This window comes from Parasteatoda tepidariorum, chromosome 12 (assembly GCF_982258835.1).
Source record: "Parasteatoda tepidariorum strain Cologne lab strain chromosome 12, Ptep-v5.0, whole genome shotgun sequence".
NCBI lineage: Eukaryota > Metazoa > Arthropoda > Arachnida > Araneae > Theridiidae > Parasteatoda > Parasteatoda tepidariorum.
In genome coordinates, this window is record NC_141766.1 from 6,599,612 (window position 1) to 6,626,220 (window position 26,609).

At 28.5% G+C, this 26,609-nt stretch overlaps 1 protein-coding gene across 4 annotated transcripts in view; it reads right to left on the reverse strand.

The window, feature by feature from the left end:
* The window catches only part of S2P (membrane-bound transcription factor site-2 protease), a 67,231-nt gene extending 40,750 nt beyond the window's left edge, over positions 1-26,481 (reverse strand). Inside the window, exons 1-2 of one of the 4 annotated variants that reach the window (XR_015430985.1) lie at positions 6,619-7,191; positions 1,523-1,795 (exon numbers count right to left, since the gene is read on the reverse strand). Coding sequence is in view for 3 of the 4 variants with exons in the window: in XM_087156196.1 (XP_087012322.1) it covers positions 1,523-1,795; positions 6,619-6,708 (363 nt within the window). In the remaining variant the exon portion in view is untranslated. Of the gene's footprint in view, positions 1-1,522; positions 1,796-6,618; positions 7,267-26,353 lie in introns of those variants that run through there. The other 3 variants (XM_087156196.1, XM_087156195.1, XM_016054679.4) reach the window with 3 other exon arrangements.
* Positions 26,482-26,609: the final 128 nt, after the last annotated feature.

Genomic DNA, 26,609 nt, shown 5'->3' on the forward strand with positions numbered 1-26,609 from the left:
CTATTAAAAACAGTTTAATAGCTGCTATAAAAAATATGTTAGATAATCAGAATTACATTACATCTTTTTGAAATATAAAATTCAAAAAGAGTAGTTTGAAAAATAAATTTTTCAGTCATATTCAAAAATTTATCAATTATTGATTTTGTAAATTAAAGAATAACTGCTATGAATAACTGTTTCTCTTAGAACAAAATAACTGCAAATAAGAGCAAATTTGAAAAATTATTGTTCAGAAGTGAGACAAGTTTGAAAGATTTTACAATTTCTTCAATAACCATAATTTTTAATAATTTATGGTCATGAAATACACTGGTGTTTCATGTTGTATGTCATAAGCATAAATTATTAAAATACTAAATATGATATTTTTCCTTTAAGTTGACCTATAAATTAATACAATGTAATGAAAAAAGGCAGGAAAGTATGTTTCAAAAATATTCTATGTCAAAGGGATTTAAGGACAAAATTTTTTTTTGTATTATGTAATTTAAAGTATTTTAATACATTTGTGATTTTTTACATTGGTTTTTGTAATTTTCTACTAAAATTTATTAATACATATATTATATCAAATCTCCAATTGGTAAATTATTAAAAAAGAAAATAAAAAGTATCTTATTCTATAAAAAAAAAAAAATCATTATTTAAAGCAGTCCTAGTCCCAGATTAGAAAAAAATGCTTATAAGTATTAAGGATTTAATAATTTAAAAATTGCTTTAAAAAAATAAAACTTTCACCAAGTACTTCTATTCTTTCTTGTTACTAGCCACTTTCTATATACAAAAATGGCACTTTAAAAAAAAAAAAAAAGAGAGATAGATCAGGGTCTTTCTTTTTAATGCTTCAGGCGGGTATAAATCTTCACCTGTTAGAAATTAAGGTATGTGTGTTATCCTATTTTTAGCATAAAATATTATTTGAACTAGACCTACCATTATGTGAACCTACGCAATTGCTTAGGGGTGTCAGAGAAAAAGGGCTGAAATTTAACTTTGATTTTTTTAAAACTTATAAAATAATTTTTTTATTCTTCAACCAGCTCTACATTTCATTAAATATTTTATTTTAAATTTGTACTTTTTTCAGTGAAAAATAAAATTTGCATACAAATGGAAAATACAATAATTACCTCTTAGTATCAATATGATATTAACAGCAAATAAAAATTGCTCACTTAAAATCTTAAAATTTAATGCAATTCATTCATTTTGCGAGATTTATTAATTAATGTTTTCGTTTAAAAATGTTTTTTTTCTCCAGGTAAACTGAATTAACACAAAACAAACAAATATACAATACGAAACTAAATAAAAACAAATAAATTGCATAAATATAGAAGAAGAAAAAAAAATTTCATCTAGGGGCATGATAGAAAGTTATGCCCACCTTGATCATTAATATAGAAAGTATATTACATGCAAAATTAAATTCTTTGTTACTTTAAAAGCAAACATAAATAATTAGTTAAAACTTCAAAAGAGTGAGTTTTGCATCCATAATCTTTATACATATACTTACAACAGAGATAACAGCCTCCTTGCCATCATTAGAAACAAATTGTCCCGAAATATGTCGAATGACAGGCATTACAAGAAGTCCAAAAGCCACAAACATAGAAATAAAGGATAAATAGAAACCTATGTTAAACCATTTTTTTAATAGAGAAGGCATACACTGTCCCATACTTTTAAAAGCTTTATTCAATCTAGTAATACGCCAAACCATCATATATGGCTTAATGACTATTCCAAAATTATTCATCATGATCAAGTAAGGATAAAACATGCAGGTCTAGAAAATAAAGAAATATATTTAAATTTATCAAATATATTGATAGTAAAATTTTATACAAATAAAACATGGATATATAATAACTTACGCAAATGCAAAACATATACAAATAAAACATAGGATAGAAATTTATTCTAGAAATAAACAAATATCAATATACCAGAATTATATCTGTGATGGAATTCGATGAACGGATACCACTAGTTTATTCATTGCCGTTTTTGTGAGAAAATGGGAGAGCTGTATTAAGATCACCGTACTTTTTGAGTGCTGATCGTGAGAGCTGTGTTGCCTTTTAGCAGTCGAGTGTATGTGTTGTATGTAATCGAAACTGAGAAGCACAAGGAGGTGGATAAAGTCTCCGTTACAAGTAGCAAGTAAATTTTTTCAATGTGAACCATCCATCGAAGCATGTTCAGATCGAAGTGAACGTTACTGTCAAGATAGGCATGTTCATATCGAGGTGGGCGTTACTGCCAACGTAGGCGTGTTCACATCACCACCAGGTCACCAATGTGGGGGAAGAACCCTCTCATATTAAGCTGAGGACAACTATTACAAAATCAAGCAACATTTATTACCAACTAAAACATAACAACAAGATAGAAACAGAAAAGTAGAAGTTTAGTGTGAGCGTGCACAGAGCAATGTTCGAAGCTTCTTAAATACTGAAGAAAGGTACAAGGTTGTTGATCCTGTGTATGTCATCTATCTGAATCCTTTGGCGACTATGCACCATGCCTGGCGCCACATCACGTTTCATCATCATCATCATAGTTAGCCAGACTGCCCAATGTGGGCCAATGCCTTCTTCTGAAGATTTCTCCATAACGACTTCTGATTTATCTTTTATCTCCAATTCTTTACATTAACTGCAAAGAAATCAGACTCCACCGAGTCAGCCCATCTCAACTGCGGCCTTTCCCGCTTTCTTGTTCCAGTGGGTCTAAAAGCAATATATTTTTTATTGTATTGTCATCACTCATTCGAATCACGTGGGCCATCCAATTCATTCTATTTATTTTTATGCATTTAATATTATCAGGTTGTTTATAAATCTTGTACAGTTCAAATTTAATTCTCCTTCTCCAGTTATTATTTTCATTTACACCACCAAGTATACTCCGCAAAATCTTTTTCTCGCATATTGTGATACAATTTTCTTCCAGTTTTATCATTGTCCAAGCTACAGAAGCGTATGTCAAGACTGGCCTGACAAGAGTTTTGTAAATTAAGAACTTCGTTTTTCTAGAAAGAAACCTAGATTTAATAAATCTTCTCAGCCCATAGACAGCCCTATTTGCCAGATAGTCGGTTTTTTATTTCAGGAGACAATCTGTTATCAGTAGTAATAATTGATCCTAAGTAAGTAAAACTCCTTGCTGTTTCAATTGAGCATAAATGAAACATTAAAATTTTTTGCCTTTTTACAGTGAAATAAAAAAACAATTTCGATTTAGAATTTTTTAAAAAAGCATATTAAAACTAGTTGCTAAACATATTAATTACAACTTTAAAATCATTTATTATCCAAAAATCTCGAAATATATCTTATTTTAGAATTAAGGAAATTCTAAAGTTAGAAAAAGATAAATTTTTTGAGATTATGATTCTAAAAATAGCATGGTTTTGGAATCTTTTTACAATTTTGTATTTTAAGCATTTGCTGCTGAAAAAATAAGCCATATCGAGCATTTTCCTGATATAACAATAATTTTTTGAATTGAGGTTAAGTTGAGAAATAATATAAACTTTTTTAAGCAAACGTTTTCACATTCTTTTTAATAGGTCAATTTTCCTAAAGTCAACGGGCGAGAATAAGTTTGAAAAACAAAATAAAATTACATGGTCGTAATCTTTTGTTCGTTTAAAAAACAAAGCAAATTTTTGCATTTTTCTGCTGTGCACATCTATACATTTATTTTTTATTACTCAAATAAATAAGAAACAATAAAAAAAGACAATCAATAATTTATCAATCATTTTTTGAAAAAAATAGTACATGTGGGGAGAGTAGATATTGGCAATGTCAACCTTCATCTATGAAAAGGTACTGCATCATAGAATCGAGTTAACACGTCTTATATACTAGCGAATAGGAATCATAATTTTGTAGCGGTAAACACACTACGTACGCTTAGTAAATAGTCAGTTGTTTTGTATCTAATAATTCTAAACAGTAGTTCTTAATTTCGTAACAAAATTTAATTCTCAGTTAGCTGTCAATATTTCTAAGTTTTCTTTCAATAAAATTGTGACAGTAATTCGAAAAGGAGTTTCACTTTAAAGGAAAACCTAAAAGAAAGTACTAAAAAAATTGATTAGTGAATTAATAATGTATGTGGTAGCGTAAAGAATAAGATTTTGAGTACTGTTAAAATTTAATTAAATAGTTGGTAAAATAGTTCTTCGAAACAAACGTGGACAGGTATTTAAAAAATTAATTTTATGATTAAGACGATATATTAGATGGTGAGAAATTAGGGATGTAACGAATATTCGGCCACTATTCGGTATTCTGCCTAGCTGAATACTGAAGTTATTCGGCCGAATAATGAAGTTATTCGGCTGAATATGAATACTATTAGATATTTGGCTGAATAAATTCATAATAATAAAGAAAGATATTTTTTTAAATGCGCTTTTAAATATATTTAATCATGAATATTGCAGAGTTACATTTCACTGCATTAATTATTAGAAAATCTAACATTTACTCAATTTAAGTTGTATAATACATAAGTGTATTTAATAATGTTACATAAATAAAAACGTTTTCTTGTAGCAAATTTGTTATCAAGTTGTTAAATTTCTTTTAAAATATAGAAAGTTTAAAAAAGAAAATTTGTTAATATTTATTTCATTTTTAATTTAAAATTTGAAAATTATTTATTAAATTTAACAAAATTAAAATTTCAAAAGCGAAACTTTTTAAAAAGTTATTAATTTTCTGGGTTTTAATAATTTTTCTGACAAAAAAGAAAGTTAAGAATACATTTAACAGTAGTAATGAGTTCTTATTTTAAATAAAATAGCATATAAATTACAAGTATAACTATAACTAAAATATGCTATTATTAATTATTTAGATTTTTAAAAGCCATATTGCCTTGTTATTGCCATCAAGATATTTAAATTATTACAAAAAATAAATCAAGTTGTTAAAATTTTTTTAAATATACAAAGATTAAAAAAGCAATTTTGTTAATACTTATTTCATTTTTAATTTAAAATTTGAAAATTACTTTAATTACAAAATTACACTCAAAAGAGAAATTTTTAAAAAGTAAATATTCGGCCACCGAATATTCGGTATTCGGCCCCATCACTATTCGTTACATCACTAGAGAAATTTTAAGATGCTGAAATCTTAAGATGCATATTTGTATTAATATTTAAACAGTATATATTGAAGAAATTGATAAATATATTATTCCAAATTTATGTAGATGTATGTATGTTATTGGAATTGTATCAATTATTGAAAGAACAAACTAAATAAAAGCCAAAAAAAGTTTATTTATAATCACATTCTATCAGAAACATGCTTTCATAAAGCTATACATTTGTTGAATAAAGTGTTTTATTCATTATACTGAATTATGTATAAATTTTTAGACGACTAAGAAAGAATTATCATATTTTATAATTAAAAAAAGGATTAGCAATCGGTTATTAGCAACAAAAAAAATATGAATGAAATTTTACTCTATGGGTGCGTAAGTAAGTTCCTTCTATAAAAATATAAATCACCCCATATTTCTTCATTGTCGCTAAATTATTTTTTAAAAATAATTCATTTCCATTTTTTTCGACTTCTACAAAATAAAAACAATTGAAACTTCAGATTTTTCCATAGAAAAATACGTAGATTAATATGGTATAAAAAAATTTATACCTCCCAATTCAGAATTCTTTCATCTAGAAATGAATTAAATAATAAAAAATAACTATTAAAAATTATTTTTTACATGAAATTATCTTTGGGCAAACTTTGAGTGGGTGCAATTTTTTTTTATTTTTGAATTGCTTAATTAGTTTTAAAATAATGACTAACATTAAGGGGTCCAAACTTTGGTTCGCTCTCCTAATCAAACTACGGGGGGTCATATTTCCCAGATTGCGGCTACCCCATATATTTTGAAGATTAAGAATCCAAATATGTAAAAAAAAAATACAAGTTTATTCTGTGAAAGAACGTTTTGTGTCTGCTTTTTGTAACTTAATTAATAGTTAGTACTAAATAATTAACATATTGAAATTTAGTAATTGAAAATTCGATCATTAGAACGAAAATTATACAGGGTGATATCTTTTTTTTTTTTTTTTTTTTTGCGCGCTGTGCTTTGCCATTGGAGGCTGTGTACAAAATATCGTATCACGCATGCGCAATCAAGTTGGGACCTTCTCTCTTCCCGCTCGGAACGAAGTTTGTTTCCTTACCGGCTAGTGTTTCGTTCAGGCGTAATTTCTGTATTTTAAGTTAAATTAAACGTAGTAAGTTATTAATAAATCTTGCTTGTTATATATAAAAGTGTTTACTTCTTAAAACCCTATACTAAGGTATAGAAACAGTCAATTACTTGCATACAGTGTCATTGACATACACTCATTCACATCTCATTTTTAGCACAGTTAAGCATGCTTGAAGATAAAATTACCTATCGTCCGGAGAACATTTTCACTTTTTTTATAGGCTGGTTACATAACATAACCAAACATTTTGCTATGGAAGTTTTATTGTTGGAAATAATTTTTTTCTTTCACTTTTTATGAATCAAGCCTCGTGATGAACTCAAAATTAAGAAGAAAAAAAATCTTACCTTAAATATTGTATCAAAAAACTGAATTATACAATAAACAACGACCAGGATAGCGATAAAGCTATATATATCCGAAAATGCTTCCATCATAAAAGTTGATAAAAAATAAAGAAAAACAGTCTTAAGTAAATACTACAGACATATTTCAATTATTATTTTAAAGTCTTTATTTTGCTGTCAACTGCAAAATTTTTAAACAAAAATGTCATACACAAATAAATTCAAATGGATAAACTCTGATTCGTTCAAATTTCATTTTTAGGAGCAATACAAATCTTAATCATAATATTTGACAAACGAGTTAATGAGAGCCTAGATAATAGTAGTGTATAGGAACAGGATGTGTGCGTTCTCTTAGAAAACAAGATTCCTCTATGAGGCATGTTTTCAAGCATGCGTGCAATTTAAAACACTGAAGCATGGTTATGGATGGTGTTTTCTACACTAGGGAACGCTGCAAGCTCGGTACCGCCTAAATTTCCGGGTTACTGTTTCCGTTGTATTTTAAAGCCATTTGGCATCATTGTGTTTCTTGCAAACAATGTATTTAATTGCTCATTACTTGTGTTTACAATGCTAAAAGTGTTAACACTAACGTAAGATGGTGCACAGCTTGCAACAAGAACTAACAGGTTGCCAAAAAAGCTAGTTATTCAAAATCTAGCAACCGTGTCACCTTTTTCAACAATATATCTCAAAATAACTAAAACGAATTTTCACTTCTAACTCACCAGAATTACATAATAACATTAATATCCTATGAAATACGGCAGATTTGAGCTCAGAAATTATCTAATTTATTTCCTTTATTGAAAACAAAATTATCCGTTTGAAAATATTGCCTCGCAGAATAACATGTAGTAAGCAGCTGCAAACTTTCTAACCGGAACTAGAGCAGGCATACAGCTCGAGATTGTTATGAGTTTCATAGATATAAGGAACCCGTAAGAGGAAGTGAAGGTCCTATCTTCCCGGTGGCAACGAAAAATGGGTTACTTTTTTCAATCATCGTGGCGACTTTTTCTATCTGTTAAATCGCCACATCGCCAGTGTTCGTGTGCTTTGTTGTGATGGCTTGTTAATTTCACGTGTTGAAATTTTACTGCATGTGATCGATATCTAATCTGTTGTAAGTAAAAATTATTAATGTATTAATTTTTTGTATTTATTTTTAGCTAATTAAATGTGAAAACATTGCATAAATGTTTATATATTACGTTCTATAAAGCGTAAACACCATTCTCGTGTTATTTTCCAATGAGAATGAATTTTATAATGCATTTATAACTCCACTCTTTTAGAAAATTATTTTTATGTGCTTAGCATTAATTGATTGAGTGGTTATTGTTTAAAAAATTTGTAAAATAATTTTTACAGAGGGAAATTTCTGATAACCTAAAAATGTTTTCATGTTGAAATATTTATTCTACCGAATGTTTTGATCATTAAAAATGTTTTAGTAAAATCTGAGATAATATAGCGAAAATGAGCTTGCATAAATTTTAGGAAATTATATAGTCTGTTATTTATGCACAATAGTAAATGAACTTATTTAGAGATAAATGCTTGTGTTTTGTGCTGTTTGTCATTAGAATTTAGGAACGATACTAAATTTTACGTTACGAATAGTTTATAATATGGAGTATTAATATATGAAGGTTGTATTTAGCTATATTAAGAAAAAGTGGTGATTAAAGTTAAGAGTATTTTAGATCTACAATTCATCTTTATATATTTCTAAATTTCCTAGTAACTATCATAGGAATTGTATGCCTTGCATTCAAAATTGATAGCTGAGATTAATGTATTTAAAATAAATAAGTTAACTCTAAGAAAGAGTAACAACATATTGTGATTTTTTGTCACTGTGAGAAATTTATCTCTTTTGACGTTGTAATTTTTTAATACAAGTATTGTTGATGTTACTTTTTTTTCTCTAGTGGTTCATGATTCATATATAGGAATGACTGGAAGCATGTCTGTGTACCACATACAGTTGGCTGATTGTGGAGAAGATAAACTTGGTGAAACAATAGCTAGAGAACTGCCTATTTAGAAAGTTTATTAACCTTTCTATATAGATGTTTTTAAAATGGTTTTCTTTTTATTGTTTTTTCCAAGTTCAGTATAACAGCTAAAGCTCACCTGCAAACTTGGCTAGATATTAATTACTTTCTAGGGTAAGTCATTCATTAACATTTTCAAGTACTTATAAGTTTAAGAATGTTCTAAAAAACTTATTACTACATTAGCTATATTATGTACCTCTTACTGCAATTAGTATTGCATTGATATGACATCAATAAAAGTTAAATGACATTTTTACAGACACCCGAAACTGGTAAGCTCCCATTTTTGGGTAAAACATTGCAGTTTTATCAAAATATTTTTAGTTTAATTTTGATCTTTAAAGATATGAAAGTTTTCTGTAATTCATATATTATAATCATATATATTATAATATTTATATTGCCGATTATTTATAATTTGGCCTTTATATGGATATGTAAATAAACATTTGGAGTTTTCATTATTCTCTATTTAGTTGTGTGCATATAATCATATCATGAAATGTAATCCAAAGTTCTGATTCTCGTATTTATACAAAATTTAATCTGCTGTTTGGGAGTAATGTTAAGGTTACTGTTTCTAATTTATAAAAATTTAAGTATTGTTTTTAAAATTGTACATGATTAAATGATCAAGTTATTGATGATAATTTAAGTTCTTTAACTCTTTTAATGCACATTCCATGTATTGTTGTAAAATGAGTAAACATATCACATAGAATTTCAAGTATATTGTCAATTTTAACTGGAAAATATTGCACTTTTTCTATTTTGATAACTAGAAAAATCTCTAAAATTCCTTTTGTGTAAAATATGTAGTACATTCTGTGACAATTATCATAAAATGTATATTGTTTCGTAAAATCTACTGGATTTTTTTCCTATCCCTGTCGTTACAACGCAATTTTTCAGAGGAGAGTTTCGACAATTTGAAATATAGTTATTAAGGTTTATACTTATGCATACGAAACTTTTTTTTTTGTATGCTGGAAATTTATTTAAAGAAGAAAATCTATGCGATGAAATTCTATAAACCACTTTAACTTTTAATATCTTTCTATTTTTAAGTCTACTCTACTTGGTTAAGCAAACTAAAGTTGATAAATTTATTGTGTTATATTAGTTGTTATATGTTCTTGAAAGTTTAAAAAAAAGTTTTTTTCTGCAATGCTTAAGCACATATTTATGTGTCTAACTATTTGAATCTTAAAATTATATTATGCATTTTATGGCTTGTCTTTCTCAGATTAATATTACTGTCATGCTTAGTTGGTAAGTTTAAACATGTGTCCAATGTTCTGTATGACGCAAAATTCTATAAAATGCAAAGACACATGTTTTAAATGTGTTTTTAAGATATTGTTTTAATAAACTTTGAAAAAGTTACTATTAATCCTATAAATAATATTTTGGAGTTGTGAACACCTAATTAAAATTATTTGTAGGCTTTAAATGAATGGCAAATATTATTCTGAATTTTTGTTTTATTTTCAATTGCACATTATATTCTTTAAGCATGTTTAATATAACGTTAAAAATTAATAAAATAGATTTTCGTATAGAATTATTGGGTGAATTATGTTAAACTTCCATTTTTAAATTACTAGATGTTTATTGTAAATGACAGTTTCTTGGATTGGGTAGATTTACATAATCAGTTTTTTCTAGCCTGACAAGAGCTTACCAATCCTGGTACTATTTGAATGTAATGTTTGAAGAAGCTACCACTAAGTAATAATTTTTAAAACCGTTCTATCAAGGAAAGAATCCTTATGTGCAAAATTCTTATTTATATTTGTTATTTGTATCTAAAACTATTGTTTGTATGGTTATTAATACATTTATTTAAGAATATGCATTTAGGTGAAGTGTATTTAAGTTGTGATGTCTGTCTGCTGAAATTTCAGAAAAATGAGAAGCTGTGCAACTATTTTATTAAGTAAAGTTTTAAATTGTTCACATAACCAGTAGTAATTTTGACTTCTTTCATTTATTATAGCTTCGTACTTAAAAAAAATTTCTTGAAGTAAAAATTCATACCCAATGCACCTACAAGATGTTGATTACAGTATCTTTGTACAACAAATAAATAAAATTAGTAAAGATATTTGTTGTTGTTTTTTTTGTTGTAAATAATGCTTAAAATATTTAATTAAAAAAATCTGTTGAGATATGTTTTGAGTTATCACTTTTGAAATTTGAAAACAGTGTGTAAATATCAATTTGCTATATGTACCAACTTAAAATTCTACACTTTTAAATTTTATTGCAATTTTTCAGATAAACTTTCTGTCCTATCTTCCTTAATATTAGTGCATTTTTTAAACGTTTGATCTTCAGGTAATGAAATAGTTTGGGAAATTCTATACAAAATGCAATCAGATCCATTAAAATGGAACAATTGCTCAGCAATAACTCTACTTGGAACAATTTCTCTGCTTCTGAGAAATTAGCATCTTGAACACTTTTCAGAAGAATACAAAATACATATTAAAAATAAGCATAATATACTCAGAAAATAAAGGTTTTACTTTTTTTTAAGGTACATTTCAATAAAATTATTTTTTCTCTTGTGAGATAATGGATGTGGAATTTTTTAAAATAGCCTAGAAATAAATGAAATATTTTAAGTACTTTGTATGCATTTTTTCTTTAATTTATTAAAATTAATTAATTATGACGTTCTAAAATAAATTTAGGAAACCTTTACAAGTTCAGACCATATATATATACAGCTGATTTTTATAACCATTTGAGTGTAAAAGGGGGTCTTTAAATCTTGTTTTTAATTTATAATTTTAGAATTGTTTTCAAAAATAAAGACGGAATTAACATTAGCGGTCGCAGATTAATTTTCAAACAAGGAAGGAAATAAGCTTCTTGAATGATGAATCATCATTGAGGAAAGCAGGATTAAATTTAAACCTGATATATTTCAAACATTTGCCTTTTACATCCTCCCGGTTTTCTTTAGCAACCTACCAAGTTTTATTGTTTTAAAATTACGAATGAATGATTTTTTCAGATTTTCATAACCTTTCTGCGTTAGTTTCGTTGAACTTTACTTAGCAACACATGTATGTGTTTTCATTTAATTTTGCGCATCCTCAAAAAGTATATTAAAAACTGTGGTAACGGAGCTTCTTATATTTGAGCTTATCAAAATATATGATAGCATATATATAAAAACGAATACAAAGAGTTTGAAAAGTACGAATACAAAGAGTTTGAAAATTTTGTTAAATATTCTTCCCCAAATTTGTGAAACAAAAAAATTTTCTAAAAATGTTACTATTCCGTTCTCACCTGATGCGTGTAGAAGATTCGCATCATAATATATATTTGTAATTATTAGATTTAAGATATCAATAAAAACTAAGAAAATAATTATGGATCGCATTTTTCTATCATCCTTTGTATTTTGAAGCATTTTGCAATTTGATCCTCTCGAAATCCGCTGCTTCTCCAAATTATTTTATGGTCTAATAAAGTATTTTGGAATACATTCGATGCAAATATGTCAAAAAATTTCACGCGACGTATAAAATTAACCAGTAAGTAAATATAAAAAAGATATTTTGTTTCATATTAACTTTATTTCAACAATGGTTAAAAAATATAATATTAAATGCAGCGGGAACAATTTTTCAAAGAGACATTTTTTTTTAGAAACTAGCTAATTTTAGATAAATAATCTCTTTGCCGAGAACAATCAAAATGTAAAAAAGCTAAATACAGTTTGTTTGTTTTTTTCATTCATAAATTATTTCTGAACAGTTTTAAGAAAATAAAGACATTTCATCACATACATTTATTATTTAACCGTGTAATTATTAGATATGGAATGACCTTAAAAGCTAAAAGAATAAAATTGCATAATCTGCCACTTACTATTGTTATGCATTTGACGCAATCCGGCCTTATAAAGTCGAAACGAAATTTTTAAAAGCTATTTGATAATGAAATAAAATAGTTTTCAACACCAGCATTTTCTGAAATTAAAAAAAAAAAAAATCGTACGCCATATTTTACATTAATTAGTAGTGAAAGAAGGATACATCGTCTGAAGTGGAAATTATTAGTTAAAAATTCTAAGAACATTCATCATAGTCTATCAAGTTTTATCAAGAAATTAATCCTTGAAACAAATCAGAATGTAAATTTTGAATTCGATAATGCTGTAAGTTATTTAAAATTGTAAAAAAAAAAAAAAAAATCAGTATTGAACTTTTAATTTCAACAAAGGTGTCTTTAAAAATTATTTCTCTGTATCAGTGGAAAATAAAGGTAATTAAAAGAAAATTTATCTTTCGTAAATAGCAACTAACTCCAATTATAAACTAAATAAATACAACAATTGAGAATGATGCATAAATTTTGTAGTATTATTAAATTTAATCTTTTATTTTGCTAAATTACATATGAATTATATAAATTTTTAATTCATAAAAATATCATTTTATGGATTTAAAGAAAGAATTTTAAAAAAAATCGGAAAATTTTGAAAAATTTTTGGGTTATGGCACGTGCTTCCTTAGGTCCCTTTCCTGGGAATTAATGATCCAAAGAAATCAGAAAATAAATTTCGAATTCCAAAACATCCTGCCAGTTTCGTAGATAATTTGAATACTATGAGACAGAATTTATTTATATTACCGTGAATGAAAGAAATTGGTGGTTGTTAACTTCCACCGGTGAATGTTGACAATAACATAATCGCTTTGGTAAATGTCCGAATTATATACTAGCTCTAGTTATGTGCAACTACCCGATATACATTTGCCCGGTATGCCCCATATCAATGTATTTTAAAGGTTCAGTGCCATTGCCCGGTATGTCCTACATCGATGTTTTTTTAAGGTCAAGTGCCACTGCCCAATATGCATTGAATCGGTTCTCCGAACACTGATGTTTCACCCAATCTATCCCACGATATTAAAATAGCGAATAAATAAAATAATATCAACGAATAAAGTAATATCTAATCGGATAAAACAAATATTTCGGACATTCACCAAAGCGACTATGCGATTGTTGGCATTCACCGGTGAAAATCGACATTCCCTTGATTTCAGTCATCCTTGAGTCATCCACGGTAACAATTATGCTGATATATATATATACGAAAAAAAAGAAAAAGAAAACAATAAAAAAAAGAGCATTATTAAAATCTGATAGTTTAATTTCAGTCACGGATAGCATGTATGTCATCAAAATCATAAAAGACCAGTTAGTATGCCATAGACTAAATGGGGAAGTAAGGATATTATTTGGGTTACTAGATTTATTTGTTTGACTAATTGGATTATTACTATTTTTCTAATTAATTATGAATCCATTTAAGCTGTGATTATCCTCAACAGTGATTCCTAAGATTTTGATAAAATTCTGACTGAGACATTTATTTGCGACACCAGAACATGAAGTTTTTAATCAGATTGCGACTTCATGTGCCACAAGCATTTTTAAAATATATGAACAGAGTGTTCCGTTTCCTCGTTCTGAATATTAATTGTTTAAATATTTATTAAGAATTTAATCTAAATAGTACGCAATTAATTGCGTACTATTTAGATTAAATTCTCAATAAAATAACCTATAATTATTAGTTAATCTATAATTATAGGTTATTTTATTAAGAATAATTATAGGATAACCTATAATTATCGGAGACCGATAACTATAACAAAGAATATAGAGGGGTTCTATAATCAAGGGGGAAGGTGGGCGCACGATGCGCCCACTTAAAGCTTGGGGGGGGAATTTTTACACTAAATAAAATGAATAGTTTGGGGGGGGGGGGGATTTAGACGAGAGAATTTTTTTCTTTTTAAGTACATAAATAAAAGAAGCAAGGTAGCACTATTTCGAACAAGCTAACATGGAAGGGGGAAGTTAGCAAATTATTTTAGGGGGGGGATGAATGCGCCCAAGAACTTGGGGGGGGGATGGGGGACACTGTCTATAATATTCTTTGATTATTGGTCGCAGGCTAATATGTGGGGAAACGAGGAAGTAACAAAAAGATAGTTGGAAACTATCGAGTCCCTAAAGAAGAAAAGATGAAAAAACGGCAAAACCAATTTGATTACCTAATGATTCTTAGATATAGTTCTACCAATCTCCTTTCAATTTTTTTCTGTTTCACCCGAAAATCAAGTATGCTTCGTTATTTACCCCAACTGGGATTCGCTGGTTTTCACAGATAATGTTTCGTTCTCGCTTAAATTTTAATATGCATGAAATTTATTTGCAGCCTTTGTCTATAGTTTCTTTTAAGTACAATTTTAAATAAAATTTATTTTCCTTCTTCAGAAGAAGTTAAAAAGCTGAAGCGTCAAAACAACGAATTTTCGAAGAACCATTTTTTTTCAGAAAAGGCTAACATTAACACACACAAGATAATTTTTAAAATAATAGTTCAATAGTATAAGAATTAGAAAAATGTTTTTTCCTCCCCCTTTTGTTTAAATTTAAATATCTGAAAACCAACTCATGTATATGTGACCAATGTGTTAATGCATGTAAATAATGCTTCTTCGAAGAAGGTTTAGGGCATTTTCAGCGTGGACGAAAAAGAAAATCTTTGATGTCAAGTTTTGTGCTCTCGAAATAGTGTTCAAGCACAGTAAAATCAACTAAATCAACATAAACTACAATTCAATTCGTAATTAAATACTTTTAAAGGTAAGTGTGAAGCAAAATGTCAACATAACATCAAGGAATTTTTTTATACAAATTAAACTATTTTAAAAAAATTATTTTTGTTTCAAGTTTTATGAAAGGAAGAAAAAACATTATTTAAATTGTAAAAGTTTCATTTTCTTCAATACTCTTTTCTATTTTGGAATGATTTGCTGGTCCGAATATAATAGCAATTGTTTCTACACTTTTTGACAATGTCAGTAAATTCTTCTTTTAAAATGTAAAAAATTCTTAAACGACTTATTTTTCAAGGAAATAAAAAAAAAAATTCATCCCTCCCAAAATTAAATTTTTCTTTTGTACACTCCTTTCTATTTTCATTTCATTGCTGTAGGGATTTACTAATTCCATCACTAGATGGCAGCTCTGCATTAAAGTACACTCTACTAAAGGCTCTGTTAGTAGTTTAGCATTGAAAAATTAAATTATCAAATTAATTATTAATAAGTAATTAACTAAGTTAATACATATTTCTAAATCGAGTTAAAAGTTTTATTAACTCTAAAAGTAAAAATACAATTTATTGTCCATTTTTTATATTTTATTATATTGTTATATTCGAAATCAGAGCTAGTACAACTAAACACTCAACGAAAAAAAAAAAGGTAGTAAATTTTTTTAAAACGCCAATAATAAGATAAACCACAAAAATAAGGTAACCCTGAAAACCGGTTTTTCGTTGCCATCGAGAAGATAGGACCTTCACTTCCTCTTACGGGTTCCTTATATCTACGGCACTAGATTGTTATTGGTTACATTTCTACTGAAAACACCATCCATAGCAAAATAAATAAAGCAAACAGATTTAAGATAAAAAATGTGTGATATCAGAAAAATATTTTAGAGATAAAAACATATGTGTATATACTACTAGAGGTATATTTTTTTTTTCTATTCGCGATCTCAACGCTCAAGTACGCCATCTGGGGAGAAGACCGGTTCCATGTCTTAATCACCCCCCCCCCTCAAAAATATTTTTTAAAATTTCTACGACGTTTTCTTTTAGATCTATGTTCAATTTAGTTTTCAGTTTCACGAAGTTTCTTAACTTATCTATTTAAAAATCAAGAACCATGTTGCCATTAGTAGAGAGATCTTTATTTGTCACCGGTTTCAGTAGCCAATCATTAATTCTAATAATTATAAATTTTTTTATGAGACTACTAAAAAGAAAGCTGGTTTTTTTAATAAAATATATCACCTTAGCAGTTTTACAAACATTGTTATTAATTAACTATGACAGTGAGTTAATTATTAATGTATATTAATTACATCGATTGGGATTTACACTTAACCCACTGTCATAACTGCCTTTTGTGGCTTCTAATTAGTCATAACTGATATGTATTCAAAGTAAAATCAGACATATTAGTTTTGATTGTGATTTAACTGCAAATGCATATTATTTATAATCAATTAATAGCAAAGTAAATAAAGAAGAAAAGCATTAAACTGTGCATGTGAAACTATAAATTTTATTTGCTAACTATAAATTTTATACTATAAATTTTATTAAACAAAATACTTGAAATCTTTAAGTTCACAGCAAGTACAATTCGCAATTTTGGAAAAATATCTGAATTCTCACCATATTTCTGGTGCTTATCTCTGAGTAATATCTTTTTTTAAACCACTAATATTTAAAAAATATAATTAACTCTTATAAAAAATAATTTAACAGAAAATAAAAACTCAACTGATTTTTTCAAAAATAAGAATCACTTTTTTTGTGTGAAATTATAACTTTTCCCTAAATATAAATTTTCAAAAGTGAGATTTGAACATCTTTTGTTTTATTTCAACATTATTCAATTTAATTGAAGTTTGCGAGCAAGTCGTCGGTCTACCGAAGCAGGGGTGCCATCCCCTCAGCAGAGGATCAAAATTGCGATGCATATCTTCGGATCATCCTCAGGGCTGTTTCCCAGACCGTCGCTAATAGCCCATTGTGCCGCTCTAGTGTGACATAAATGAACTACAACTATAACAATAATTTAATTTCAGCTCAATCTCCACAATTTCCATATAAAATAAATTTAAAAGTAGATATATAATTCTGTTAATATTTAAAGCAGCAAATCAGTTTTAAGATTAAAAATAATGAAAGTTTATAAAAAAATATCTTTGAAATGGAAAGGTATAATGAGTGAGCATAATTATAAAGATATGTGATTACACCGCATTAGTCGTTCCTTTATTCAAACTGGCACGAAGTACATCAGGTTTCCAGGCGGTTTGGCCTGTTCGTGGGATATCATTACCTTTATTAGTTTCCAAGCTTCATTTTACTGCTGTTGATATCGTCATCATTTCACTGTATTTTTGAATAGAGTTTATTGTAAATTTGTAATAAAAACTTTTTGGCATCGAAAAAAAATTTTCTTGTATTAAATTCAAATCAAATAATTGGTTTTGGAAATTTAATGTGCAGATGAATGTGTTCTCGTGTTGATGCTGTTTATTGCAACGTATATCATGAATAAACTTTAATGTTTTATTCAGATATTAGTTTAAGCCTGTGTTTGTTTTCAAGACTAAGATTTCATCCAAATTTTGGTTCATGTTTAAATTAGTTTTACTTGACAGATTCGCACCGAAAAAATTTAGGCTTATTATTTAGTTCATTAAACTCATCGTTTTGTTGCAATAAAATTGTGATAAATCAAACAATTATCCAAAGCATTATTCTCAAATTTGTGATAGAGTTTTCTGTATTAATAATAGAATTTCAGCATTAGTAATAGAATTTCAGCTCCATATGCAAAGGCTCATAGTGGACTGATCGTTAAGACACGGTTCCCAGCAGATCACCGAAGTCAAGCATCACTGGCTGCGGTCAGTGTGCGGGTGGGTGACCACTTGGATCAGTCTGCGTAGGGACCGAGGGTGTGCGGTATTGGTCCTCGTTAAACTGTGCTACCGTAAAGTGCTCGACTTCGCGCGCAGGTCGTCGGGCTACCGAAGCGGGGGTGCCATCCCCTCCGCAGAGGATCAAAATTGTGATGGCATGTCTTCGGATCATCCTCCGGGATGTTTGCCTGACCGTCGCCAATAGCCCATTGTGCAGTTCTAGTGCGACGTAAATTAACAACAACAACAAGAGCAAAGGCTCATATTTATATATATTATTGTTTTCGTAAAAACTTTCTTTAAACATTTTCGTCCCATGTATATTATTTTCAAAATCCACAAACCTAATCAATATTTGATTGTTAAATACAATTCTTTTGCGTTTTTAATTTGTTTCTTAAATTCTTTCTATATTTCATAACAGACTAGGGACGATGAGTATTGTTCTAGCTAAATAACAGTAACTCACCCAGAAAATCATTCTAGGGGGATAAAAGGTTTAAAATTGATAATCTTAGTTATCATGAATATTGAACTCTAAAAAATTTTGTAATAAATTTAAAAAAAAACTCTTAAACTGATAGTTATTTTTCATCAATAATTTAAATTTATTACGCAACAAATAAATTGTTTATTAATTTGCATTGAGTTTGGATTGAGAATTAATAAAGAAAAAATTTCATTCTTTAGTTTTTAACTTTTGTCCATTTTTTTGACAAAGTGGATTCAGAACATATTATTGAGAAAAAATAGTTTCTTAATAATGTGGAACGCCTTGAGTAACTTATGATCTAATGATCGGATTTTCCACGCATTGGGACTCAAACTTAATGGTTCGCGGGGATGACCTCAAACATGCTAATTAATTAGTGTAGGCGATATTTTAGTAGCCGCAATCTGGAAAATATGGTCCCGATAGTTTGATCAGGAGACATGTCGAAAGTTTGGACCCCTTAATACTAATTTTTCTTTTTGTGTATTTCGCCATATCTCGTGAATCATATCTTTTTAAGCAAATCGAAAACTTGTTGCGCAAAAATGTAAAATTAGTTTATCCGAAAATAATTCCACGAATAAAACAATTTTTAGTAATTATTTAGTATTATTATTTTTCATAAATTATTTTAAAGAATTTAATTTTATATGACAAAGTATAAAATTTGAACTAAATCGGTCGAAAGGCTTCTGAGAAATATAATTTTATCGATAAATTTTTTAAAATTCAATTTCTCAGGAATTATTCGACAGATTGCGTGCAAATTTTGCTATGTAAAATTACTTTCTTTGAAATGATTTAAAAATTTGTATACCTAACATTTTATCCCGAGCTCGAGATTGTTATTGTTTACATTTCTATGGATGGTGTTTTCAATAGAAATGTAAACAATAACAATCTCAAGCTCGGGACCTACTCTAGTTCCGGTTAAAAAGTTTGCAGCTGCTTACTACATGTTATTCTGATACAGTGGCGTAGCGAGAGATGGGCAACGGGGGGCATCATGCCCCGGGCGCTACTCACAAAGGGGCGCCAAATGGTCCGCAAAACAAAAAATTGCAGGATAATTTTTTTTATTATAATTGACTTCTGGAAAATATATTTTAAATTAGTGCCAGTGTAATATAATAAATGTTAATTCATAAATATTATTCATAATATTTAATTCATATTAAATATTAAATTAAATTCATATTCATATTAAATATATTTCAATATTTAATTCACGACCTTGTCATCGCGCTCTGCTTAGAATAAAAATGAAATGTTATTAAATATTAAATGTTATATATAAGTTTAATGTCAGCATAAATTATATTGTATATTTCACTATGTTACTTCCTTTCAAGTTCAAGGCATTCTTGGTAAGTAATAAATCAAATAAGATTACTTACTACATCTACTCGACGATTCTATTATTAAGTGAATAGAGTATGAAAAAATTTGTCAACAGAAAAATTTGTTGTTCTCATAATTGTCACCACAGATTCAAAATGAATTCATTCATCTTCTGGCATCTACTGTTCGAAATCAACTAATAAACGATATCAAAAGAAATAAATATTATGGACTTTTGTTTGATTCAACTCCTGATATCTCTCATCGAGAACAAATGTCCCAAGTTGCTAGGTATGTAAATGCTCATTTTATCAATAAAAAAGTTTCTATCAAAGAATCTTTTTTGAGTTTTATTGAAATACATGCTAAAGATGCAGCCTGGATCGAAAATACAATTTTAGAGAAATTAAATTACGATGAAATTTCATTAACTAACTGCAGATCACAATGTTACGATAATGCTGCCGTGATGGTAGGTGACACATCTGAAACGCGATGGAGCGCCAGAATACAAGCGGTTATCGTTATCATCTATGGGCTAGAGAATATAAAAGAACTAATAGAAAAATTAGCAGCGCACACTACCACTACAAGTGACAACAGAAGTGAAGCTACAATTCTGTTGCAAAATATACTAACCTTCAGTTTTATAACTTTAGTTCATTTCTGGTATGAAATCTTAAGAAGGATTGATCGTGTGCAGCTCAGATTACAAGATCCTAGAATGAATTTTAGAGAAGTGTTCCATGATCTTGAATCATTAGCGACTGAACTAGCCGAAATTTGAGACAAGCTCTGTAAAGAGGCAATAGAAAAAGCAGAGTCTCTTTGTAAAAAATGGGATATGGATACAATACGTGCCTGCCCTTATGAAAATTTAAGGTATATTTAAGGTATTTTTGAGGTATTAAGGTTGTTTTGAGGTATATTTGAGGTATATTTAAGGTTGCAGAGAAAACAGCAATAAAAATTATACTTCGTAAAGGTTGTAATTAAGGTGTACGAGGTTGATTTATATATACTTCAGCTTGTTTTGAGGTTGTTTAAAATTCACTTCAAATCAATCAGACTGATAAGGAGATTTTTAAGGTATACCAGGTTTATTTTCTTACACTTGTAACAAAAGAGGTATTTTTGAGGTATAAAAATTTTTACCTTATTTCAACTAACGATAAAAAGGTATTTATTGAGGTATATGAAGTCATTTTATTTACACCTAAGCTTATTTTGAGGTTGTTTTAAATTCACTTCAAATCATCCAGACTGATAAGATGATTTTTAAGGTATACGAGGTTGTTTCTCTTACACTTGTAACAAAAGAGGTATTTATGAGGTATAAAAAAATCAACCTTATTTCAACTAACGAGAGTGAGGTAATTACGAGGTATAAAAAATATATCTTTTTTCAACTAACGATATTGAGGTATTTATGAGGTATAAAAAAATATACCTTATTTCAACTAAAGAGAGTGAGGTATTTATTGAGGTGTTGAAGTCATTTTATTTATACCTAAGTTTGTTTTAAGGTTGCTTAAAGTACACTTCATATTAACTAACTCGCTTCCCAGAGTTCCATGCGAGCCGGCAAATGGCGTGTGTGTTGACAATCGAAAGTCTATTCGAAATTCGGTAAGTGTGCTTGACATTTATTAATTTAGTTTTATCACTTTTAATCAAATATGCTTCAATTTTGAAACTTAAATTTTATTATTTTTGTTTTAACGACGCGTCCTGATCTTAAATAATTTATGTTGGAGGATTTTCTTAGAGGCTATTGTTGTAGGCTTAGCAATAAGAAAGAATAACCGAAATATTTCTCGTCACTGTTTTGGGTAACATTACTGGTGAATCGTTACAGCAGGTTATGCACAGTATATTTTATTGTTTGTAGTTCAGTCAAATAGAACTATTCTTTTTATTTTGCTTAAATGTATATGTTTTAACGCAACAGTATGCACGCTGATTAATTGAGAAAAATGTTCACAATTTCTCTTATAAATAAATCATTGAAAATTGAAAGATTTTTAAAATAGCAATTTTGCTTTGAAATTCTACTATAGCTGTATGCTTATCGTTTGGATATTTGTTGCAAAGTTTATATTATTGCTTATATATATATATATATATTTACAGAGCTTATCCACAGTTCCCTGATATTACTGAGATGGCCTAGGCTGTAAATAGCACATGCGCGGCGGCGCAGAAGAAGAGACAAGCAAGCTACTGCTCAGCCTTCCCCTAGGATATAGTTCTGAATTTATACCTAAAAGAAAAAATAATCTCTCCTAATAAACTACAGAATTTATGTAATTGTTGATAACAATAGTTTGCTAGATATTTGATAATTGAAAACTAGTAACTGTACTAGCTCACTTCTTCATGTTTGATCACAAAACTGCTATTTTCACTACATGTTTTTTTCTCGCATTTTACCCACGTTAATTATTTACTAAGCAGATTGTTATTACTTATTAGAATATTGGGCAGAATGAAATTAAATCCGATTTCAAGTTTATATGACAATTTGTTTCAAGGTTATGAGCTTTTTCATGCAGCTGTTTATGGTTCACTACTTCAAAAATGTGCGAATTTCGGAAATCTTAAATATTTTAGAAATAAGTCAGTATAGTATGCAATTTTAATCCTAAATTGAATAAAATCAATTGCAAATAAAAACATTTATTGTTGAAAGTAATATGCATTATTTTGAGTTTCATCCTATGGGATGTGTATTTATATTTAAACAAGTGTTTGTAACAACTAACTATTAGTTTTATTCTGCTCGGTATTATAAGTTATATAGGAGATATTATACTCAACTTATTTTAAAAATATTATTTCAAATCATTCTCTCTTAGACATTTTCCTCCCATAAAATTACTCACAACTTTAAAATAAATGCTCCTTATCAGCTTGTAATTTGTTCTATTCGATTGAGTGTAAAAAAAAGAATAAAAAATGGTACATAACTTTAAAATTTTAATTTATTAAACGATTGTAGATTCTTGATTACATTGATTAAAAATTATTAAAATAACTATTTTTTAAGAAACTCTGATGTGATTGACAATAACATAAGTCCTTTTCAGAATCAGCGTCAAAAATTTAAAAAAAAGCTGCTAGTTTCATGAAGTCTGACAAAAAGTTGAAAAATATAGACTAGGTTTATTGAGTTTAAAGATTTTTAAAAAAGAAAGGGAAGGAAATCTAATTATTAAACTTACAAGTACCATAATGTTACAGATGTGTAGAAAAATAAAAAGTGTTAAAATTGCATAATAAGATTGGAATTATACAGGGTGTTTATAAAGTCCCGGACCCATTTTGATGTTTAATAACTCATAAAATAATAAAGATAGATTAAAATTAATAACATTAATGGTTAGATAGACTCAAAAAGTTTCATGACCCTTGTCAATGAACTTCCACGTGTGCCCCCTTCGTCGCACGGAGAATATCAAGTCGATAGTCAATTTCACGAGAGGTAGCTTTCTTTTTGACAGAAAAGACAATCTCATCAGTCGTATATTTAGACATGTTGGAAAACTTCGTATTTCCACAATTAGAAGAGCTTCAGCCACATGTCTTTTTGCAACAAAATGGTGCACCACCTCATTGGGGTATCATCGTTCGTAGATCTTTGAATGACCATTTTACAGGAAGATGGATTGGGCGAGGAGGTCCAATTCCTTGGCCACCCAGATCACCTGATATAACGCCGCTGGACTTTTTTCTTTGGGGATTTATAAAGGACAATGTTTACAGGAGGATCGTGTCGAACATTGATGGCCTAAAAGCCAGAACTATAACAGCAATAGCCTCTGTGGATGCCGACATGCTTGCCGCTACCTGGCGTGAAATTGACTATCGACTTGATATTCTCCGTGCGACGAAGGGGGCACACGTGGAAGTTCATTGACAAGGTTCATGAAAGTTTTTGAGTCTATCTAACTATTTACGTTATTAATTTTAATCTATCTTTATTATTTTATGAGTTATTAAACATCAAAATGGGTCCGAGACTTTATAAACACCCTGTATATTTGAATTTCTGTAAATGTTGTTAATGGTAATACTGTCTTCAGTGTAATTTATTTTGTGGCTGTGTTCATGACATGCTTTTTAGCTACGAGGATTGAATAGAAATGGCAGGAGATATTTATCTGAAAAGGAAAATTAATTTCATCCAGTTAATTTAAATGATAAAAAAAATACTTTCTAATATTTTAAGACCTGCAGCTATTATTGTAAATATGACTTTCTTACTAATTTATATTGTTTTTTCCTTTTAGGTTCCAATAATTACAAGTTTCAACATGTAGACGGAAACAGTATTTAAAATAATTTTGTTGGTTTGTAAAAAAAGTGAAATTTTAGTTTTAAATAAAAGTACTTTGAATTTCAGCTGACTAATTATTTAAATTTGTAGTTTTATAGCTTTAAAAATTCAAGCACCTTAGACAACTATCTTCTAAAAATACGAGTATGAATTCCCATAAATAATTTTTACTAACTGTAGAATTTGGACAAGTGTTATTTTAAGATGATTTAAATCAATCTATTAAAATTATAGAAGAATTATGCATTTGAAACTTTCTTTTATAGCTTAACAAAAGAAGCAATTACTGCCGAAGGTTTAATATTAAAAATTTCAGGTTGACAAATGATCTCTAGTGAAAAAAATGTAATGTACATTATTCTTCATATAATATATATAATATCTTTATATATATATATTATATTTTTTATATAGTGAGTCTAAAAATTAATAAACTAGGTGGTCCGTATAGCACCTCACCTTCGTAAGTGCTAAAAAAAAACATCTTTGGTTGATAAATTAATACTTCTAAAAATACAAAAATATATACTTGAGGTTACGAAATAATAACTTAAGGTAGAATATGGAACACATGGCGCTAATTAAAAATAACCTTTCCAATTGTTGAAAATACACTTCAGGTTGATTTATAACAACCAGAAGTGTAAAATGGCCCACCTTAGGTTGAAAAATATATACCTCTACAAGCATAAAATTAGATACCTGAGGTTAAAAAATAATTACCTGAAGTCGAACAAAATACACCTGAGGTTGATTTATAATAACCTGAAGTGTAAAATGACACACCTTAGGTTGTTGAATAAATACTTCCACAAGTGTAAAAAAATATACTTCAGGCTGAAACATATATACCTCTGGAGGTATATTTAAGGTATATTTGAGGTTGATTTTGAGGTATTCATTTGCACCCTTTTCAACCTTTACGACGTATTTAAACAACAACCTCCTTTATACCTTTAAAATATACCTCGTTTATACCTCATTTATACCTCGATTTTTTCATAAGGGTGGAGAATTGGCTATGGTGGTCTTTCCGCAGAAAGTGAAATTTCTCGCGTTATGAAAAGCACTCTTGATCGTCTCCAACAAGAAATGAGATAATAAATATTTACTTTTTAATTGTTTTAAAACTGCGTGTTTTTAAAACATTTCTTTATAAATATGTAAAATAAATAATAGGTATCTTTTGAACTAATTCTAGATGATCATATACATTTCAAAATCTAGTCTTCTTCTCTCTACTACATTTTGTGTCTCAAATTTATTGCCTAGCTTGAGTCTATGATTTTATTTATTTTACTCTATTTATTTATTAATTTATGAGTATATTTTGCATATAATATTATATGGTTTTTGAATGGGGGGCGCTAAAAGGGTATTGTGCCCCGGGCGCGAGTTAAGCTCGCTACGCCACTGTTCTGATAGGCGATGTTTTCAAACGGATAATTTTGTTTTCAATAAAAGAAATAAATTAGATAATTTCTGAGCTCAAATCTGCCGTCTTTCATAAGATATTAATGTTATTATGTAATTCTGGGGAGTTTGGAGTGAAAATGTGTTTTAGTTATTTTGTTATTTATTATTAAAAAAGGTGACATGGTTGCTAGATTTTGAATAACTCGCTTTTTTGGCAGTCTTGATTTGGCCTCTTTCCATTTGTTTATTACTGTTTGTTCGTGTTGCAAGCTGTGCACCATCTTACGTTAGTGTTAACACTTCTAGTATTGTAAACACAAGTATTGTTAGCATTTTAAACATAAGTAATAAGTAATCAAATACATTGTTTGCAAGAATCTCAAAACACAATGATGCCAAATGGCTTTAAAATACAACTGAAACAGTAACCCGGAAATTTAGGCAGTCCCGAGCTTGCAGCGTTCCCTAGTGTAGAAAACACCATCCATAGAACAAATGGGAAACATAAAATAAACTACATACCCAATCAGCTCAGCACCTGTTGCACGTGGTATATCCATTGATAATGCGCGATTTTTGTTTTAAAAAAATGTTATTTCGTTAAAAGAAATAGATGATTTTATTAATCTTGAGTAGAAATTTTGAATAGTAATAATTTTAAAGTAAAAATTTTAAAAGAATCTCCGATGAAGAAAGATATTGAAGGTTGCTTTTAAAATTCATTTAGTAGGTAACCAATCTGTGGAGTTAAGCTAACTCAATTATTAAGCAAGAAAGA